Source organism: Gavialis gangeticus, unplaced genomic scaffold (assembly GCF_001723915.1).
Source record: "Gavialis gangeticus isolate Ggan-Ray unplaced genomic scaffold, GavGan_comp1, whole genome shotgun sequence".
Taxonomy (NCBI): domain Eukaryota; kingdom Metazoa; phylum Chordata; order Crocodylia; family Gavialidae; genus Gavialis; species Gavialis gangeticus.
In genome coordinates, this window is record NW_017729001.1 from 31,620,866 (window position 1) to 31,641,962 (window position 21,097).

The 21,097-nt window shown below is 46.9% G+C and overlaps 2 protein-coding genes across 15 annotated transcripts in view; both read left to right on the forward strand.

Annotated features, from left to right (window-relative positions):
- Positions 1–6,016, forward strand: part of CLIP1 (CAP-Gly domain containing linker protein 1) — a 77,654-nt gene extending 71,638 nt beyond the window's left edge. For 10 of the 14 annotated variants that reach the window (XM_019507263.1, XM_019507265.1, XM_019507270.1 and 7 more), the window contains 6 exons: positions 940–1,057; positions 1,539–1,698; positions 2,809–2,858; positions 3,602–3,607; positions 4,814–4,938; positions 5,471–6,016. In XM_019507263.1, coding sequence (XP_019362808.1) covers positions 940–1,057; positions 1,539–1,698; positions 2,809–2,858; positions 3,602–3,607; positions 4,814–4,938; positions 5,471–5,693 — 682 coding nt within the window. In that variant the 3' untranslated portion in view covers positions 5,694–6,016. The remainder of the gene's footprint in view (positions 1–939; positions 1,058–1,538; positions 1,699–2,808; positions 2,859–3,601; positions 3,608–4,813; positions 4,939–5,470) is intronic. The other 4 variants (XM_019507264.1, XM_019507272.1, XM_019507273.1 and 1 more) reach the window with 1 other exon arrangement.
- A 1,692-nt stretch (positions 6,017–7,708) lies between these two features.
- Positions 7,709–19,975, forward strand: VPS33A (VPS33A, CORVET/HOPS core subunit). Its single transcript, XM_019507278.1, has 13 exons — positions 7,709–7,831; positions 7,965–8,030; positions 8,580–8,707; positions 9,314–9,503; positions 11,272–11,388; positions 12,393–12,567; positions 13,333–13,526; positions 16,302–16,428; positions 16,642–16,709; positions 17,298–17,435; positions 18,859–18,996; positions 19,150–19,318; positions 19,533–19,975. The coding sequence occupies exons 1-13, from the start codon at positions 7,730–7,732 to the stop codon at positions 19,724–19,726; spliced, it is 1,806 nt and encodes a 601-aa protein (XP_019362823.1). The 5' UTR covers positions 7,709–7,729; the 3' UTR covers positions 19,727–19,975.
- Positions 19,976–21,097: the final 1,122 nt, after the last annotated feature.

A 21,097-nucleotide genomic window follows, 5' to 3' on the forward strand; every position in this document is an offset into this window, starting at 1 on the left:
GACCCCAGTAAGGTGGTCATCCAACCTCCTCTTAAAAACCCCCAGGGTGGGAGCCTGCACCACCTCACTTGGAAGCTGGTTCCAGACTCTAGCCGCCCTGACCGTGAAGTAGCGCCTCCTGATGTCCAACTTAAACCTTCCCTCCGCCAGCTTGTGACCATTGTTCCTGGTCACTCCTTGCGGCGCTCGGGGGAACAGGGACTCCCCCAGCGCCTGCTGATCCCCCCTCACCAGTTTATAACTATAAATTTTACTATAATTTTATAGTAATTTGCTTATGAAAATAAAAAGGAGTGCTTTTCTGAGGCCCCAAGCATTTGCAAACATTGTGGTTTGCCACTTCAGGTTTTATTTTTCATGTGTTCTTCCATGTAGCAAAACAGATTCCCAGTGACCTTCTGCTAAGATAACAGTTATCAAGGCCCAGTAACCTCTGAAAGTCTCTCTCTCTGGAATTCATGAAGTTACTGAAATTAGTGAGGACCAGCTGATATTTCCAGCATCATCAATGCTTTGCATGATGACTGTATAATAAGCTTTGCATGTACTTTTTGTTGCGTATTAATAATTATTCCAAGAAGTAACAAAACTCTGAAGTTAGGTTTTTGTGGATCATCTTGTGCAACATGGTGTTTTAATTCTATATTTCCCAAATCTATTAACTTGTTTCTTTAAATTCAAATGGATACGATGATATGCAGATTCTGGCATGTGTCTACATAGGTAAACTTTTTGTTTCGTTTCCACGGTGGTACAATCCAAAATGATTTTTTCAAACGTAAACTCTCAATCAAATATAGAACTGAAACTTGTTTTTAAGAACAACTTCTAACACTAGTCTGATACTTTAATTTAAAATGTAACGTTCTTGGGTTGATTTAAGCAGCCCTAACCTAACAGTTTCTTTAGATGATTTCTGAACCTTTGATTTTCTTTTAGAGAATCTGCATTTAAAAAGGAAATTGATGAAGAAAGAGCTTCTTTACAAAAATCCATCAGTGTTACTAGTGCCTTGATCACAGAGAAAGATGCAGAACTGGAAAAACTCAGAAATGAGGTATCATTTTTAGAATTATGCTACTCTAGACTGTCGTGGATCTTTGCCTTTCTTAACGTTTTATAAATGAGTTGTGAAAGATAGCTTGTTTTTCCATTTTTTTCTAAAGTTGAACTTCTACATCTTTGCTTAGATATCTAAATACATTCCAAATAAGAGGCACTGAGCATCCATAGTTTTCATTGTTTTTTTACAAGTTACTGGTGCTACATCTGAAAATCAGGTCACTTTCTTATTTAGGTGTTAAAATATGGATATAAATATCTACTTTGAGTGTGGTGTTTTTGAAGTGTAGGCTGCTGTTTCTGTCTTTACTTTCTTCTGATCAAACATAGGTGCTACGCCTAATGATTTCTATGCTTTAGTCGTATGTTTACCACTAAAAAAGACAAGCTGATAATCTAACATTTGCTACAAACAGTTTTCCTTTATTACATTTGGTTTTCCTCCAAATTCCCTACACTCTCTCTAATTATTGCAGATCACAGTGCTCCGTGGAGAAAATGCCTCTGCAAAAACCTTGCAGTCAGTAGTTCAGTCACTGGAGTCTGATAAGTTGAAACTTGAGGAAAAGGTGAAGAACTTGGAGCAGAAACTCAAAGAGAACAAGAAACAGCCTGTAACTGTAACTAGCTCCTCAGGTAAAACAAAGACAGTTCACTTACTGCATCAGTGTGTTCCGCTTTCGTCTGCTCAAAGATGTCCATACCATTGCTGTAACCTGCAAACCCACATGTCAAGAGGGGGCTTAATATGTTTGAAACCCCTTTCTACAGAGATGTAGCTTTACCCTGTTAGAGTTGTGTGCAAGACTTTTGAATAAAGAAAATCTGACTAAATCCAGAACAAAGCCAGTGGCGTAACAAACCAAGCTGGTGCATGGGGCAAACCCTGCAGGCGGGGGTGGGCACATGGAGGGTGTGGGGGTTGAAGAATGGAGGTTCTGAGTGGGAAGGGAGCAGCAGCTTTACCCATCACAAACTTCTAAACAGGCCCAGCTGAGCTGCTGCTTTGCATCCTTTTCCCACCCCGGCTCTGTTGCTCTTTAAAGCAAGCAGCTGCAGCTGGGAACTGTTTTGAAGCTCCTGGCATGATAATGCTGCCAGGGTGCAGACACTGCAGTGGTAGGGGGTGATTTCAGCACCCCTCCTAGCTTATTACCTGGGGCAGGTGCCTCTTTCACCCATCCCTAGTTATGCTACAGCACAAAGCTGTTGACATGGTCTGCTGTTATCACCAGTTGTTCCTACTTGCATTATAAATGAATTTTGCCTGAAATACAAGCATCCCAAGCTCCTGCCCCTATAATTTTTCCCCACTCTGAGAGAGAGTATTTTCATGAATTCTGTTATGACTGCTGCAGACTTCTTCACGGATTCCCTGAAAAGCAATTAGACCTGGTCTGAGCACAGTATTGGGAGCCAAGACCTCCCTGATTTCTGATGCTATATAGGCCAAGTTCTTTACATGTTCTGCCTCCATTCCCAGACTACTTTCCTCTTAGGGAATTTGAAGTAAGTAATCACTGTGCAAGTAATATTCAGTCCTGAAAATGCTTCTGTGTAAGGTGCCAGCGTGAAATATAAAGTAGGTTCACATCAAGAACTCGGGGGTCTCCTGTTGAGTGGTTAGAAATATCTCAAAATGAGAGTACCGGGGACAGTGCAGCAAATATAGTATGATTTCTGGTGTTGAACCAGTGCTGCATGGTGAGGCTGCAGAATCTTAATGCCTTCCTTTTCTCTTCAAAGGTGACACTGCTGCTAATCTACTCCAAGAAGAAAATGCAAAGGAGAGCCAGGTATTTGGTCTGGAATATACACTCTCTAATATACTTGTAGTGGCCTGGGCTTGAGTTAAATACCTTTCCAAAGCTGATGGCTATCTAAACAGGGTTATAACAGATTGATATTTTTTTGACCTCTTCTCCCCAATCTCCCTGAGAAGCAGGAATGAAGATTGGTTTGTCAGTTCTAATGATCAGCCTCTGACCTGAGAAGAATTGTGGTGTTTGCTATCTCAGAAAATCTAGCCACTTGTGTCTAGGTGTCTACCTTGGATGCCTACTTTTGAAAGCATTCATCTTAGCTGCTTGTTAATCAACCTGCAGCATTTCACTCGGAATGATGGATGGGTGGCAGTTACTCAGATATAAATGGTATGTGGTCAGTAAAAGGCTTAGGCAACAAATTATACAAAGAGGCATAACTGTACTTAAACAAGCAATCAAACTATTTTTGTTAATGTACAATCTGCATTACCACCCATGAGGACAAATGCCTTGGAGAAAAGGTTATAACAAAAGTGCCCACAACAATGAATAAATTTCACCCTGTTTAAAGAAGTGAGTTATCTAACTAGAGTGTTGTGTTTATTAAAATCCAGTGTATTTAGTTGAAGGTCTGTTTCCTGGTAATATAGCACGTGTTTAGATAAGTAACAGTATTATTAACATGCTAATCACTGGTTTCTTTCTGTTGTTTTTTTTCCCCTCCTCATGTCCCTTGCTTTCATCTGCTGCTGGCAACACTTTCTTCCAATCAGCATATGGTTTGTTTCTGCTTTCTCTGCTTTTTTATTAGCTGTGTTTAATTTGCTGGGTATTACTCTGGTTACTTTCTTTTCAGCTGTGGGGAAGACTTTACACGGTGTTTCTGCACAGCACAATCAAATGTCTGCAGTCCAGTCTGAGAACTCAGACTCGGTTTGGAAGACTGTTCAGAGAGCGTGCATGCTCTGTGCCATTCTCCTGCTCTCTGGAGGGGAGGGTTCTGGGAATGACTCCTTTCACTTGTGATTCTCCATGGTACACCAACTGATGAGGGCAGGGCCAGAGGAGGCATGAGAGCTGGATAAGAATGATGCACCTTGTTATAGAAATCATAGAGAAGTGTGTGTATTTCGGTAGAATATTAATGTTTCTCCACAAATGCATTTAAATAATGCTTATATAACAATAGCTGAGCAGTTTACCTCTGCTCTTTATTGATCTGGGCATAGATGGATACTAAACAGATACAGGTTTAATCTGTCAGCCTGTTACATAGTTAGTAGGTACTGCCCCATTTAATGGAGGGTTAAAGGAGGGCCTGGTGAACCATTAGAGAGACAAATAGCATGAACATTTCAGTTTGCTTGCAGTCTTGGTAGTCCTCACTTTTCTGCGAATGGGGTTGTATCAGGACGGAACAGAACGACATGTTCTGGTCCACTTGTTATTGTTCCCTGGGTTATCAATAGTGAATTTATTTCTTTACTTCAGGCTTCTCAGATTTCCAGAAAATCTGATGGTCTGGAAATTGATGTTCTGTCCATATGGTAGAATAGGTACAACATGGACATTGGCAGTTTAGGCTTCCCTCATGCTCCTCCCCATTTCCTGTAGAAACTGAACAGCTGAAACAGCTTGCAACAACAGCTGGCATGGAAGATGATCTGTGCTACAGGCACTTGTCCTCCAACTCGTTTCAAACTGTTGGGTGGAAACTGTGGAGTCCCCAGTCAGAATTTACACTAGTAACAGCTCAAGGAGCATGCTTGAGCTGTCAGTTTGTAAGCTTTGCCTCTTGATGCCCAACCTTGTGCCCTTGCCTTGTGCCATTGTGGTTGTTTAAAGGGGAAAAGCAAATGCAACTCTTCTATGGCTTTCAGATGCCATGTTTGTGCTGCATGTTGATATGTTGCAGTCTCTTTTCACTAATGTTTGCTGTACTGTGCAATCCTAAATCTGACTGTGTTTTATTCTAAACACCCCAGATTGATTTCCTGAATTCAGTGATAGTGGATCTTCAAAGGAAAAATGAAGAATTGAAGCTGAAGGTGGAAACAATGTCTGAAGCAGCTCTCAATGGCAACGAGGAGGAGATAAATAATTATGACAGGTATAAATATTATGTGGAAAATTGATTTGGGTTGAGCTTTGCTGGTGGCACTAGCAGTTGGTGCTTTGAGCCTGTCTGTTAACAGAGGAGCCTTGTTGCATGCAGTGCGAGCATAGCTTCCTTACATGACCTGGGTGGCTAGACAGAGGCTGAGGGGAAATATTAGTACACCTTCATTTGCTATTGCACCCAAATGTGGGCCTGGCCCCCTCCAAACCAGGATAACATGCCCTCTGTCTTTTTCCACCGATTTACATGAGTGGCTTTGAAATGGTGGGTTTATATTTGTGTGTATGAAAACTGCAACAATTAATTCAATGACTAAGGTAAATTGTTATCACTGAATGGGGAACAGCAATTCCAGAATCTTTTTCTGAAAGGCACTGATTCTTTCTGCTGCTTGCAGTCCATAGGATACCCTGTTATTTTTAAGCGGCACAAAACAAGTAATGATGTCCTTTGGGTCTTTTCCCTCACCCCTCCTATATTAAGAGAATATCCAACCTAACTTGTGCTAATATTGATCTTACAGTGAGGAAGAAAGCCTGTCGAAGAAGAAACCTCGCCTCTTCTGTGACATTTGTGACTGCTTTGATCTCCATGACACAGAAGACTGTCCAACTCAGGCGCAGATGTCAGATGAGCCTCCCCATTCAACTTATCATGGGAGCAGAAAAGAAGAGCGCCCCTATTGTGACATCTGCGAGATGTTTGGGCACTGGACAACCAATTGCAATGATGATGAGACCTTCTAACCCAATGCAAGGCCAGGAAAGCAAACCTCGTTTGTATGCACTAATTGGACACTTTACACCACCAGCATTTGTATGCGCAGGCATCAGGAAAAGGGACAATGGCTCTTGACTCCCACCTACTCTGGAATCAGCAAACCTATAGATATTTTGATCCTCTGCTAACAAAATACTCTATTATCCCCCATAATAAACTAAAGTGAAATATACATAATTTAATAGATGACTTTTTGCCATTTATTTCCCAACTTTTGGTTTTGTCCCATCTTTAAAAAGAAACGTCCCCTACACTGTTACATTATCCTATGGGGAAAAAGGTATAGGAGCAAAGCACTATAGTATGGTAAAGCTTATTTAAATACCTTAAAATTATGCTGTTAATTTTGATATTTGCACTAAAACATTTTAAGGCTGCATTTGTACATTTAGATTTTTAAGCTTTTGACACTGGAATGAGTTGAGAAATGTTTCATCTTTATTTTTCATCTGCTCATTAACTATTTTACTGTGCTCGTGATCAAAGAACACGAGCTCTGCACTACCTATCAGTAGTGCCTTGATTTCAGTTTGGTTACAGTGTGAGACTTAAAATCATGAGACAGGTAAGAAAACATAAGCTACTGTGGGGATTTATTAGAAAACTATGCTGTGCACACTTACTGCAGTGTGAGAGACATCCCTTTTTTGCATTATTTCTGCTCTATACAGTGTGTGTGTGTGTGTGTGTGTGTGTGTGTGTGTGTGTGTGTGTGTGTGTGTGTATATACATAAATATATATTAAAATTTATATTTTGGAAAAAAGTGTCTTTCACATTTTTAAATTTTATTCAATTCTTCATGCGACCTGTTTATGGGACAAACATTACAGCATGACTTCATTGCTTTACTTGGAAGTCAACAAGTTAACCAAACCACCTCAGTATTGGGAGATACTTTTTTTGTGAGAATCTCTCCTGCAAATTTGCCTTCTATAGCAGGTTTTCAGTCAAGTCCATCTCAAAAACAGGTTATTTCAGTTTTTTTGTTTTATTTTCAGATGAATGTATCATGGAAAATTACCAGTTGTGGATTTTGTTATAACCAAAAACAAGGGGTGAAGAAATCTAACGTGATGGAATAGTGATACGCTCTGGGTACCTCACTACATGGATAGCTAAAGTTTTGTCTTGGGGGGGGGGGACTACTGCTAGTAAGGTGTGATTCAAACACGAGCAAGTGTGGAACAAAGTGGCTTTAAACCACTGATTCAGCTTGGTTTAAATCTTTTCTTTTGAATGTCTTCTAGTGTATGTAAAAAGAACAAATTGTACTGTATCTTCCTTGCTACCTGTACCATAGACCTGGGATTGACTCTTCTACAACTGTATATATGCCTTTGATGTATTTTTTTTCTCGAAATGAACAACTGCGTATTTGGCCTGAGTATAAAGTAAATCTTCTGTAGTCATTTTAAATCCCGGGCAACGAATGTATTATAGTAAGAACAGGAACAAAAGTAGGGAATCAGTATTAACAGGAAGAATGGCGTGTCCTGTACCTTCCTGAATAAATGTTTATTGTCACTGCTGTGTCCTATGCCTCCTTTCTCCCCCCCCACCCCTGGGTAGGGCGACTGGCAGCTCAGGCTCCTGCCACCCATTACATACATCACGCAGTCGCCTGGTGCATGGCGCAATAAATTTTACACCAGCCACCTGTGTGAAGACAGGACACCTGCCTAAAGCCAACCGGCTCAGAAGTTAGTGCTTGGAGGGCTGCCCAACTTCAGAGCTGGTTGGTGTCCAGCTCCCATGTGAACGGGCAGCAGCACTCCGAGGGACGCCAAGGAAGCCAAAGGACGCTGCTCCGTTGCCTGTCCCAGGGGCCGGACCCGCCCTAATGGCTAAGGCATTTAAGGGGGAGCGGCTAGAGAACCACGTGGGCTAGCAGCCTGGCCCGCAGCGCTGTTGCGCATGCGCGGGGAGGGCGGGGTCACGTGGCCCGGCGCCCTCACGTGACCGGCGGCGGTTGTGGCAGGCGGGTCACGTGAGCGGCAGCTATGGCGGCGCACCTCAGCTCGGGCCGCGTCAACCTGACGGCGCTGCGGGAGGCCGGGCGGCGCGAGCTGCGCGAGTTCCTCGACAAGTGCGCGGGCTCCAAGGTGGGCGCAGCGCCGCGCCGGGCCTCCTCTCCTTTCCCCTCATGGGCGGCGCCTCCTTGCTGCCTTGCCTTTCACACGGGCTGCGCCGCGACGCAGCTCCGTTCTCCTCTCCTCTCCTCTCGTCTCTCCCCAGGCCATCGTGTGGGACGAGTATCTCACCGGGCCCTTCGGCCTCATCGCCCAGTACTCGCTGCTCAAGGTAAACGCCAGGGCCGCTCGCATCCTGCACGTGAAAAGCATGTGTGCGTGTGCGCGCGTGCCCCAAAGCTACCGTGAGCGTCACTCCTCAGTGGCCTCGAGCTGCTGTCCTTTTTTGCCTTTCGACTCCCCAGTCTGGACAATGGCTCGGCCTTGCCAGACCTGCGCAGCTTTGCAGTGGCCAGCGCCTCTGCCAGTCTCCTGCTGACCCCTGGAAACAGAGCATGGAGGTGTTTTGAGAGCAGAGAAAGATGCACGGTCTTCAACGACAGGCAGTGCCTTTTTTTTAAATGACCCCCTCCCTGCCCTGCTGCTGATTGACCCGCCCTGCCCTAGAGCTAGCGGGCAGCTGCAGCCTGGTTTTGCAAGGAGAGCGATGACACATGAAACTAGCCCCTTTCCCAGTCAGCCTCGGGAAGGAGAGGATGAGATCCACGTCCTCTTTAGGTGCAGGAGGGATGCCTGGGAAATGTTCGCTGCGACGGTCTCCGTGGAAACTTTCGGTGTGATAGAGGTGGCGCTGACTGGTCAGTGGTTTGTTTCCTCACAGGAACATGAGGTGGAGAAGATGTTCACCCTCAAGCCAGGCCGCCTGCCCGCAGCTGATGTCAAGAACATTATTTTCTTTGTCAGGCCCAAGCTAGAGCTCATGGATATAATTACTGAAAATATACTCAGGTAAAGCCTGTTCTGGCTGAAAGACTGTAGCCATTTCTGAAGGCTTCAAGGAGTTAATCTGTTCCACTTTCCACCCCTTTTGGTTTACACCAAGCTTCAGTTCCAAACAACCTGAGTTAGGTGCATTTCAGCTGTTTTGGTAATAAATTGTGTAGAACAGCCATAGTAAGGATCAGAGTCAGGGCATGCATCCTGTAGCACAGAAATGCAGCTCCTTTGAGGGTGAGGACAGGGCAGGCTGGCAAAAGGTTTGAAGGGAAACCTCTGTCCCTCATCCAGTAGGTTAGTTGGAAAGGCTTGTCCATTGTAAAGTGCTGAGAGGCCAAGATTCGAACCATTGTCTCTGGGCGGTGTGAGATCACACAAATCTGCTGTTTACCCCGTAGACCATTACCTTTTTGCAGGTGGTAAGTGCTGTAAAACATTATGTAGCAAAAGCCTGTGAGCAGGAGCTCTAAATCGTAGATGATGTTTGCTCCCCTAGAAGTCAGTGCCCCTTTGCTCAGGTGCTGTGCTCCGTACTCCTGATCTGAGCTACCGCAGCCCGTGTTTACTGGGTTGCTGTGCTTGTTCCTGTAACTTGCCACAGTGACTTTTTTTTCCCAGTGAAGACCGAGGCCGCTCTCCGCAGAGGGACTTCCACATCTTGTTCGTGCCCCGTCGGAGCCTGCTGTGCGAGCAGTGGCTGAAGGACCAGGGTGTTCTGGGGTCCTTCATCCACAAAGAGCAGTACAGTCTGGACCTCATTCCATTCGATGGAGACCTGTTGTCTATGGAGTCAGAGAGTGCATTCAAGGTAAATGCTTATTTCTCCCCCTGAGAAAAAGATCCTTTGCACTACAGGAACCCCTGGACTGATTGCTCAGTGACACAAACCTACTGTAGGCTTCCTCTCGCCATCTCCGCTTACAGGCCTGTTGAATTGAATTGTCTGAGCAGCACAGAGGATATGTTGGAACATGACAGAGTTTGGAAGCATGTATTACTTGGTGACGCATTCTGTAATTGGCCACTGGAAAGAGAGGGAGGAAGTGGCTTTCCAGCAATGCTATGCTGTGACAGTACACAGAGAGTGACATGGTGGATTGGAAAAGTATAAAGTAGCAAGGTTCATAAGCTAAGTGTTTCTGAACAGAAACTAATTGCTCGGATCATGTGTTCAGGCCTAATGTGTTAGCAAGAAGAGCCCCCTGTGTGTAGAGTTGTGCTGGGTATGACTCGGTGGTTTCCCCTTTCACCTGAGATACATGAGCAGTAAAGCTGTGTTGCTTTAGCATTTGTGCTGTGGATGTGCAAGGGGAAGGGGTCACAGCAGCAGTTTCCCAGAAATAAAAATCTAGTTCATCATTGCACTCATTACAAGTTTCCTCCTCCTCTGCTCCGTGTGAACATGTCCCTCCCCCTTTGCGGGGAAGGCAGTGGGATTCATTTCACGTTTCCCTTTAAAAGCTGACTTTTGTCCCGTGGGAGCATGTGTGTGGTGCAGCTGGAACCTGCATTGGCTCCGTGCTCTAAGTTTGGCGCAGAAAGGGTCTACAGTTGGCATCACAGGAGATGGCTGTCCTGTTAATTGCAGAACACAGATGGCCAGGGAGCATAAACCTCCTCCATCCAAAGGAAACTTCCTCCGCGAGCTTGTGTCCCTGGGCTAGCTAAGCAGCTGGCTAGTTAGTAATAACTCTGTGTTAGTGTTGACTTGGGCCAGATTTCATAGATCGTAAGGCTGGTAGGGACCTCGGAAGATCACCAGGTCCAACCCCCTGCACCAAGCAGGAAAGATAACTGGGAGTCACCTGACTGTCTAGTCTCCTCTTGAAGATTTCCAGGGTAGGCGATTGCACCACCTCTGGAGGGAGCTTATTCCACAGTCTGGACACCCTGACTGTGAAGAAGTTTTTCCTAATGTTGAGCCTGAATCGATCTTCCAGGAGTTTGTGGCCATTAGTCCTAGTTTTCCCCCCAGGTGCCCTGGTGAACAGTTGCTCACCGAGCCCTTGATGTACTCCCCTAGTGTCGCAGTAAGCTGCTACCAGGTCCCCTCTCAGCCTTCTTTTTCTCAGGCTGAAGAGTCCCAGGTCCTTCAGCCTTTCCTTGTATGGCTTGCCTTTTAAGACTCTGATCATACGGGTGGCTCTTCTTTGGGCTCTCTCAAGCTTGTCCATGTTGAAGTGCAGTGCCCAGAACTGGATGCAGTACTCCAGCTGTGGTCTCACCAGTGCTGAGTAGAGTGGAAGAATCACCTCCCTAGTTTTGCTGGAGATGCATTGATTGATGCATGCCAGAGTATTATTTGCCCTACTGGCTACAGCATCAAACTGCCGGCTCATATTTATACTGTGGTCTATTATTACCCCCAGGTCCATTTCATTCGTGGTGCTAGTCAGTTTGGTGCTACCAAACCTATAGGTATGTTGGGGATTGCTCGTCCCAAGGTTTAAAGAGGTCGGAGAATCTGAGTCCTATTAGCAGTCCCTTGAGCCCATCTGATTCAGCCTGCTGTGCTGCTGTGGTGACGGTGCCTCTGAAATGGCCTGTTTCTTAACCTTCCTTTCCTTGTCATTCAGGAATGCTACTTGGAGAGTGACCAGACAAGTCTGTACCACGCAGCCAAGGGCCTGATGACCCTGCAGGCGCTTTATGGGACAATCCCACAGATCTTTGGGAAGGGCGAGTGCGCAAGGGTAAAACCAACTCCATCCTGCTCCATGTCTTAGTTGCCAGATCCTTCCTGTGCTCTTGTAGCTGTCGTTAGTATGTGCATGGTTCACTGACGCTCTTAATCATAAGCTGCAGTTTGCTCCTGTCAAATGAAATCTCACTCAGCCTCCTGCTGAGGATTTTACTCTTCTGAGCAGTATAAGGAGCTTTGTAAGTGTTAACTACATTTTTTTTTTAAATTCTCCCAGTAGTTATCTAATGGTTATAAAATGTCAGCTGGCTGCTGAGATTAACACCTCTTCTCATATATTTCAGAGGGATTCAGCCAGTGACTGTTTTTGTTTCATGATCGTTTTAACATCTAGGAGAGCTGAGGGAAGAGGTTTTGGCCAGTGGTTCTAGAGAGCATCGTCCATTCACAAATATCTCGAGTAACTGGGTTTCTTGGCTTCCTTTAGGAGACTGCAGGCAAACAGGTCTTGCTGTCAGGAAGTTTCCCTTGCATTTGATGTAAATTTTTCCCTAGTATCCTTTTGCCCTCATGTGAGACCACCTTTGCCTTTATTCTTACCCATTATTCAACACTTAGCAAAGTTGTATGCATCTTGTACTTTGGGTCTCTGGTTGTAAGGCAGTCCCTTTAGCCTGATCTTTTTTTTGTTCATCTCCTTTGAACTTCCCATGTTCAAGGGGGGCGGGCAGGGGAGAGGGTTACAAGCGTAGTCACTATTTCAGTAGTCTGAACCAGCAAGAGCTAGCGTAGGGTGGCTTGGTTTGCATCTTCCTGTCTCTGCCTCCTGTTGTAACAGACCTGCAACTTGCCATTCCTGCCATTTACTCTCTCTGCCATTCTAGTAGATTAAACGAACACATGCAGGGTGGTTTGGATAGGGATGAACCTGTCTTGAAAAGGGGGTTGGAGCAGGTGACCTCAGAAGTCCCCACTAGCTCTACTTCTTAAGACATGTAGGTGTATCTAGTCATCGTAGCACCCCCCGAGCCATGACGAAGGAACATTTTGTTTCAGCATGTGGCTAATATGATGATCAGGATGAAGAGAGAGTTCCCTGGAAGCCAGAACTCAATATTTCCTGTCTTCGATACCCTCTTGTTGCTGGACCGCAACGTCGATCTGTTGACGCCGCTGGCTACTCAGCTTACGTATGAAGGGCTTATTGACGAAATTTATGGAATTCAGAACAGTAAGTACTGACAAACCTAGAGTGAGCCCCTGTGGGTTTGGGGATAGGGTGAAACTCCTGAGAGCTGGGAGAAGTGGCAGTGTGCCAAAGGTAATTTTGCTCCAGATGAGTTTGAGATGGGGGTGGGTGAGAAAAATCTCATTAGAGAAGGGCTGGCTTAAATGCTTGAGGCAATTAGAAACTTTGGTTTAGATCCTGCTTCCTGTGAAGACTAATTGAACCCCTGCCCTTTACGAGGCATGAGTCTGTGTGCTGGCATTAGCAGTCGCAGTGTACTTCCCATTGGAGTAGGAAATGTATATAAACCACTCTTTCCCTCACTGTTCATTACAGTGAACAGCTTCCAGCCTCTGCCCCTGCCCATCATTTGTCAGCTGACTCAGGGTGCATCCCCTTAGCTCCCTAGGCCAGAAGCCGGTAGCACCTGTAACTTCCCCATGCTGCACTGAAGAGCGTGTAGGATGCTTCTCTTCGCCTACCCAGGAATGAGCTACCACCTTGGCAAACATCTCAAATGCCCTCTATCTCTGTGTGGTTTCTACCTGACCAGGAGGGATTTTCCCCTTTTGATCTAGAGATAACCAGCTCATCCCTGGCAAGAATACTTCTTTCAAGTTGTGCTGTAACCATTTACTGTAAGTCGTCTGTGGAGAGCTGCATTTTTGTCTCAGGAAAGCTTTGTGTGTAGCAGTTTGTCATAACTCTTGGGGTTATGTCAGTCAGACGTATGAAGTGTCCGTCATTGTTGTTCTCTGATATCGATAGCTTATGTAAAACTCCCTCCTGAGAAATTTGCCCCTAAGAAGCAGGGAGAGGGTGGTAAGGATCTCCCCACGGAGCCTAAGAAGCTGCAGCTGAACTCTGCCGAGGAGCTGTACGCTGAAATCCGGGACAAGAACTTCAACGCCGTGGGCTCAGTGCTGAGCAAGAAGGCCAAGGTCATATCTGCAGCCTTTGAGGTAGGTGCTGTAGGCAGGAGGGTGTCTGGATCTGCAGTCAGCCCGTGAGTCTATTCTGAGCCCTGCTGTTTGTCTGATCTTGTGGCTGCTCTAACATGGGCTTGGCATTTTATTCCTGAGCCTGCCCGTTCATAGAAAACTGAGTAGGTGGGATCCAGATTGTGTCGCTCAGCCTGCGGGTGTTTGAGGGACTCAAATGAAAACCCTATTTTAAGAGGCTGTAGAGGGTCTGCCCTGAATTAAAGCCTTGTTAACACCTTGGAAGGTGCTTTGTAGAAGCATGAGGGGGAAAGCCTGGTCTAGGACTTACAATCTAAATGAGGCTGAGGGTATCTTAAACTAGCACAGTTGGGGCATGTGCCTGGTTCCCTTCACAGTGCTGGAGCACCTTAGATCCCTCTTACTGTTGGGAGCTCAAGCACAGACCTGAAGGACAAAACCCTTGTGTCAGCAGTGTTGGGGTTTCACCCCGAGTGACTTATCCAAGGGGTGTGGCTGAGCATGGTGCCCTGGGCTCCTGCCTCAGTACTGGCCTGGCTTTCCTCAAAATTGTAAGCACCAGAACTGGCAGCTTGAGGAATGTGGGGCCAGAAGAGCAGGGAGGCAACCGGGTTGCAGCACAGGCTTCTCAAACTGCAGACTCAGCACAGATTTGTCATGGTGTCGGGTGTACACAGGGCCTGGCAGGCTGGGACCCTACCTAGAGGCTCCAGGTGCTGTCACAGTCCCTGTGCATAGTCGCATGTAGAGATTGTCCGTCAGCCCACAGAACTAAAAGATGCTGGTGACCTTTTCAGGTGGGTGTAGGACTTACTGCAGACATCGAAAGACTCCAGTTGACCTTCGTCAACTGGGACCGCTTGGAGAAAGGAGCTGGCAGCCCTTCCCAGGAAATGCAATGACTGAAAGTTGCATTTGTGCAGTGACATCGGGCACTGAACAGCCAAGAAATGTGAAAGCAGTTCTGTGGTAGGCAGGACTTGTGGTGTAGGTGTTACCTTCAAGCATGAACACGTGGTTTGCCACAGTGCATCCTCAGAAAAAGCATAATTGGAAGAGTGGAGAAGAGACTTGTGGCTCCCAGAGCTGTGTGATCTGGTGTGCTGTGACATCTCTACTCTGAAGGACTGCACTGAGCTCCCACGTTTCTCAGCTGTTGAGGGCTTTGCTGCACAGCCTTATGTTAACTCCCTTAGTATTTGGCTTTGCCTTCTACCAGCTGTCACTTCTGCCAGCTGTCACTTCTGCCAGCCTTAAGACAAAGTAGATGTACTAAGTATCATATTCTAGAGTGCACTTGAATTTGAACTTGTAGCAATAGCTATTTACTGGGGGATTAGTGCTGGAAGCTCCCAGAGTTTAAAGTACTTCACACTGGAAGGGGACGGAAGAGATGTGAGAGATTCAAATGTAATGGGTGATAATGAAACAGCAGCACGTCGGCAGCAGAGGACTTTTTAAATGGCAGACTTCATTAGCACTTGCCTGCCTACACATGCCCATGTAGATCATTCTCATTTAGTCAAGTTTATTTGTAAGGAAGCTTGTTGCAAATTTAAATTAAAAAAAGATGTGGATAGGCGGGGGGGGGGCGACATGCAAACTTCTGGATTCTTCTGGCACAAGAGGCTGTATCTGCCCTTTGTCTTGATCCCGTGCAGATAGTGTATGACAGAACCTGGGGCAGACCTGGAAGTGTTGCAAGTGAGCTGGCAGCTTGAGGAGTGGTTTGGGGGGCAGCCCCTTCTATGAGTGTGTTACTTGGCACCAGAGCACGGCAGCTGAAATGGAGGCGAAAGCCCCGAGTCTGCCTGAGTATTCAGCTGGGGGTTGATGGTCCACAAAGGGCTTGCTGGGCCCCACTGCGCCTCTGCAGAGAGCTAAGTGGTACCTCTGTTTTGTGGGTGAGGAAACTGAACCAGGACAGACAGGCCTAGAGGCAGGCAGCATGTGAACACCCCCCCGTTTCTGACGCCTCCCTGCTCTAGCCCTGATGCCTGCCTCTGTTGTTCCATCTGACCCTGCTCTGTAATGGGAGTTCTTAAGTTCTGAATTTCTTCTCTGCACTTATTCCCTCCAAGGCTGGAATTGTTTCCCACTTCTGGACTAGAACAAAGCAGGGAGAGAGAGCACTGAGATACTGTTCCATCTCCCTATTCCTCTGCTTTCTGCAAGGATTCCCCTCATATGTGACAGCACTACAGACAAGAACTTTATGTAATATTTGCCATGTGGGCCAGTATTTTATCCACTTGGTTGACATCGCCTGTACGTTAAGTCCTTGGGACAAGGTTACTCTAGCTACAGCCCAGCCATGGTTTCTGTACTCTTGAAGAAGTATAGTAATACCTTCCAGCTGCAGAGGGCAGTCATCTGGCTTAATTAATAAATGTGCAGATTACACCCTCTTTGGTCCCTGGCTGGACTGCACAGTAGGGTAGAGTCCAGATGCAAATTGCAGTAAGAGGAGCAGCCTCCATACGTAGAGAAAATTTATTCCAGGGTCATGGTTGAGCATTTTCTCCTGCTGCAGTAGGAGATCGCTCTATCAGTTGACGGGGAGCAGGAGCATTATTTCAGTCAATGGCAAAGCCAGACCCATCTGTCCAGTGATCAGACATTATTGATACTACTCAAGGAAATCAAACTGTGTAACGAAGCTCATGTCTTTCACTGTTGCTTACACAAAGCACTAACTTCTGTCCAAAAGTCTACTGTTGATGAAGTGATGTGACGGGTGCTGCTGTCTAAGCTGTAACCGCTGTGTTTCCTTAGGAGAGGCACCATGCGAAAACAGTTGGAGAGATTAAACAGTTTGTCTCGCAGCTGCCCCACATGCAGGCAGCAAGGAGTTCTCTGGCAAACCATACCTCAATTGCAGAGCTAATCAAAGACATTACTAGTGAGTGAATTTCTAAGTCTTCCCTCTACAGCTGGTTTTGTGTTGCACCTTTTGTTGGGGAGAGATAAAGTTTAATTCACTCCACTGTTGAGTGCCAAATTTGTCTATATGTAACTAAAGCTAGAATTACTGAAGGCATTTAACACAGAAAATGAACTGGCTGTTATTTTTAAGTACTGATGTGCTAATGTATTGATTTCCTTTCCATCTTAGCATCAGAAGATTTCTTTGATAATTTAACGGTGGAACAAGAGTTTATGTCGGGAATAGACACAGACAAGGTGAGTTGCAAGGCTAATTCTGTTGTAGATACAGACTTCTGTGACCCCTTGCTAAAAGGTTGGGTATTTTTTAAAAGAGAAAAGCCTGAACAGAGGCTGACTGCCTTTCAGTGGTTCAGTGCTACAGTTCTGGGAGCTTTCCAGAATGCACCAGGCAACCCTGCAGACAGAGGGGATGCACGGTGCTGAGCATACTTCCTGCAAGGGCCGGGGAGCTGTGGTTGTCAGTCTGAGCCTTGGCTCCCCTGAAAGACGTGCAAAGACCTGCACTTTGCCTTGGACAGTGATCTATGGATGGTGTGAGGGTGAGGCTAGTCTGAGTTCTGGCAAACTGCTTCCAGCCTGTCAAATATGGCCCAAGGCTTGATCATGGAGTCACTACTGCTTGTGACATGGAACCAGGGCTCTTACACAAATATCTAAGCTGCCTACACTGCCACTGTGACCTCTGTTCTGTTGCTGTTTAGTGCCTGACGTGAAGATGAAAGCATCCCCCTTCATTTTACTTGTAGCACTAAGAGCTTCTTTTTCAGGTGCGTTAAATTCTCAGAGGGGGTCTGGCTGACAGCTTGCTCGTTTGTTTTATAGGTTAACAATTACGTTGAAGACTGCATTGCTCAAAAACATCCGTTGATCAAGATACTAAGGCTCGTTTGCCTGCAGTCAGTATGTAACAGTGGGCTCAAGCAGAAGGTGTTGGACCACTATAAGCGAGAGATTATCCAGGTCAGGCTGTCATTATTCAGAGTCAATAAATCACAGTGCAAAGCCACATTAAAGCCTCAGTGCTAGACAGCTGCACCCCCTGCACCTCTTCAGGTGTGTGATCCTGGGGATTTCTTTGGGACTATTCACGTGTACAAAGTTAAGCACCATTTGTAAATCTTGACAGGACGAAAGCATCCATGCCTGTCTCTTTTTACGCTATTGCTTAGTATCTGAGAGAGTGCAGGGGGGAAGTTTTACAGCCAGTAATTTATTCCCTGAGGGACATTTTAAATCAAAGTAGCTCACTGCTTCCTTTTATTGAAACCAGGTATCACTTTTTCTCATGTTTTAGTCTATTGTCTATCTGCAGTTTTTGCTTTCTGCCAAAAGGTAGGTAGTTGTGAGCATGTATTTCAACTCTGCACATTGCGTTTCAATACGGACAAGTGCAGGGTGCTGCACTTGGGCAGTAGGAACCAGCAGCACACTTACACAATGGGGAACTCCCTACTTGTGATCACGGAGGCAGAAAGAGATCTTGGAGTCATTATTGACTCCAAGATGAACATGGGCCAACAATGCGAGGTCATGGTTGGCAGGGCTAACCGGACCTTGTCATGCATCCACAGGTGCATCTCGAGTAGAGCCAAGGAGGTGATCCTCCCCCTCTACGCGACGCTGGTCAGGCCACAGCTGGAGTATTGTGTCCAGTTCTGTGCGCCCCATTTCAAGAGGGATGTGGACAACATGGAGAGGGTCCAGAGGAGGGCCACCCGCATGATCCGGGGACAACAGGGCAGACCCTACAGTGAGAGACTGCGGGACCTGAACCTATTCAGCCTCCACAAGAGAAGGCTGAGGGGGGACCTGGTGACCGTCTATAAACTCACTAGGGGGGACCAGAAGGGTTTGGGGGAGACGCTGTTTCCCCTAGTGCCCGCTGGCATAACAAGGAGTAATGGGCACAAGTTGATGGAGAGGAGGTATAGATTGGACATCCGCAAAAACTACTTCACAGTTAGGGCGGCTAGGAGCTGGAACCAACTTCCAAGGGAAGTGGTGCTGGCCCCTACCCTGGAGGTCTTTAAGAAGAGGCTGGATGCCTACCTGGCTGGACTCATTTGAGTCCCGTTTCTTGTTTTGGGGTTTTGTTGTTCTCCTGCCCTGGCGGGGGGGGGGTCGGGCTAGAAGATCTACTAGGTCCCTTCCGACCCTAAATCTATGAAACTATGAAACTATGAAGTAACATCACACAGTCTTAAATTGCCAGAATTGTTTTATTGAATGTTTTGTTTAAAGCATGTCACTTAGGAAACCTTGGTGAGGGCTCTGAGAACTTCAGGACACCCGACTGCTCATTTCCTTTGAAGGAGCTGGTGTAAAAATCACTTGGTTTCACCTCTGCATACATATTGACTGGCACTGCATCTTCATGTTACAGACTTACGGCTATGAACATATATTGACTTTAAACAACCTGGAAAAGGCTGGACTCTTAAAAGCTCAGACAAGTGGAAGAAACAACTACCCGACCATCAGAAAAACCTTGCGGTTGTGGATGGATGATGTTAACGAACAGGTAAACTGAGTATTTTATTGTCTGACTGGTCTGCCCTGAACACACTGACCTGTGCACAACAGCAGGTGTGTGTGCGTAGGGGTTGTCTTGTACTTGCATGACTTTGATAACCTTGTTGACTTGCAGTCACGCTCCCCTCTCTTCCTTCCCCAGAATCCCAATGACATCTCCTACGTGTACAGCGGTTATGCTCCATTAAGCGTGCGTCTGGCCCAGCTGCTCGCGCGCCCGGGCTGGCGTAGTATAGAAGAGGTTCTGAAGATGCTCCCAGGCCCCCACTTTGAAGAGAGGCAGCAACTCCCCACGGGCCTGCAAAAAAAACGTAAGAGCTTGCGTGTGGCAGCTTTTCTCTTTTGGAATAAGCAGGCATAGCTTTTCCAGGGCACTCACTGTAGTCACCCCATTGCAGATGGGGAAGCGCAGTATGGGCCCCAGGCCTGGGTTAGCCCCCTCCCACTAGCACTGCTTCTTTGCAACCCCTTCCCCCCATTTTTGCATGCAGTTGACTGATGCACTGCAAACCCCTCTACGTGCAGGTCAGCATGGGGAGAACCGTGTCACTCTGGTCTTCTTCCTGGGAGGCGTGACCTATGCAGAGATTGCAGCACTGAGGTTTCTGTCCCAGATGGAAGATGGAGGCACAGAGTACATCATCGCCACCACCAAGTTAATCAATGGGACAAGCTGGATCAAATCTCTCATGGAGAAGCTGGAGCCAGCCCCTTTCTAGGATCTGAGCCACCAGCACCTTCCAAGGCTGCCTGGGACGTGACTGTCTTTGGCCGTCACAGCTGGATGTGAAAAGGCCAAGAGAAAGAGCAGTAGCTGGAGAACGGACTGTGAGTGGGGACTGTTCTTTCTGCGCTAGCAGGTGTTATGGTTGCACTTCCCTCCCTGCATTTTCTGTTCTGTTCTTGCTGTACAGAGCACTACCACCTAAGCCACAAGCAGCTGGAGAGGAAATAAATGGTGACTAAAGTATGCGTCTGGTGGTCTCGGAGCTAGGTCGAGGGAAGGTGCTAGTTGGTGGTCTGTCCCCTGCTGCTGCTGTAAGCAGCAAAACAACCCTGCAGTGTTGTGCTACATGGCTGAAGCAATGTTCCTTCTACCCTCTCCCCTGGGAGCCTCCCACAGGCTAATCTCACTCCCCTGTTCTCTCTCCAATTCATTTGTCAGCCTTGCTTGCACCCTCTTGCCTGCTGTTTTCAAAGCTTTATTCACAGGTAAGTCTTGCCTCCTGAGGGTGCTGCAGGGGCTGACCGCCAGACAGGGTAACTTTTGGCAACTGCAAAGCCCCCAAGCTGCAGTGTGCCAGCAGCTGGAAGCATTGTTGCAGCTGTAGCTGCAGTTGTACCGAAGCCGGGGCCTGTTGGGTTGCTGCTCAGGGACAGCCTGTTGCTGCTGCTCCTCATACTGCACCACAGGCTCCTTTGCCGTCTTGGCCCTCAGCTCTACCAGCCCTCCTCACCCCTGCTCTACCCTGGTGGTATCAGGCTGCAGCCCCCCTGCGAGCTCTCCTGTGCCTCTCATTGTGTGCACGCACACACCATTTGGAAGAACTCACTGGCAGTAGAGCCCCTTATCTCTCCTAGTGCTGTGCAGCTTCCAGCCCAGGGCAAGTGCCAGGCCTCTGCCTCCAGGAGCCCTGTCTTGCTGCCTCTCAGCAGATCTAGCTGGGGCTGGCCACCTGTGTCATGCCTTTGCTGCTGACTGGGTTCCCCTAATAGTTTGGGGAAGGGAGAAGCACTACCATTCTGCCTGGGCTCCTGTGTACTCCGAGTACCCACTCCTCCCAGGATACTGGCTCTTCAGACACTGCCTCACTTAGGCAGTAGCAAAACAAAGCACTGCCGAGCCTCACTCCCTTCCTGGCTCTGCTGCTGTCTCAGCCCTTCACAGGACTGGGGCAGCTGGTATAGTTTTTCTATTCACCCCTTACAATCTGCTTGCCAATAAGAAAAAGCACTTAGGCCTTCCCCATTGTCCTGTCATTACTGCCAGCTGCTCTTTGCTGCCTCGGAAAACATAAGGAGAAGAATTGGCTGGGGGAGGTAAAAGGCAGCGTGTTGCCTTTTACCACAAGGCCAGATGGGGAGGAGAA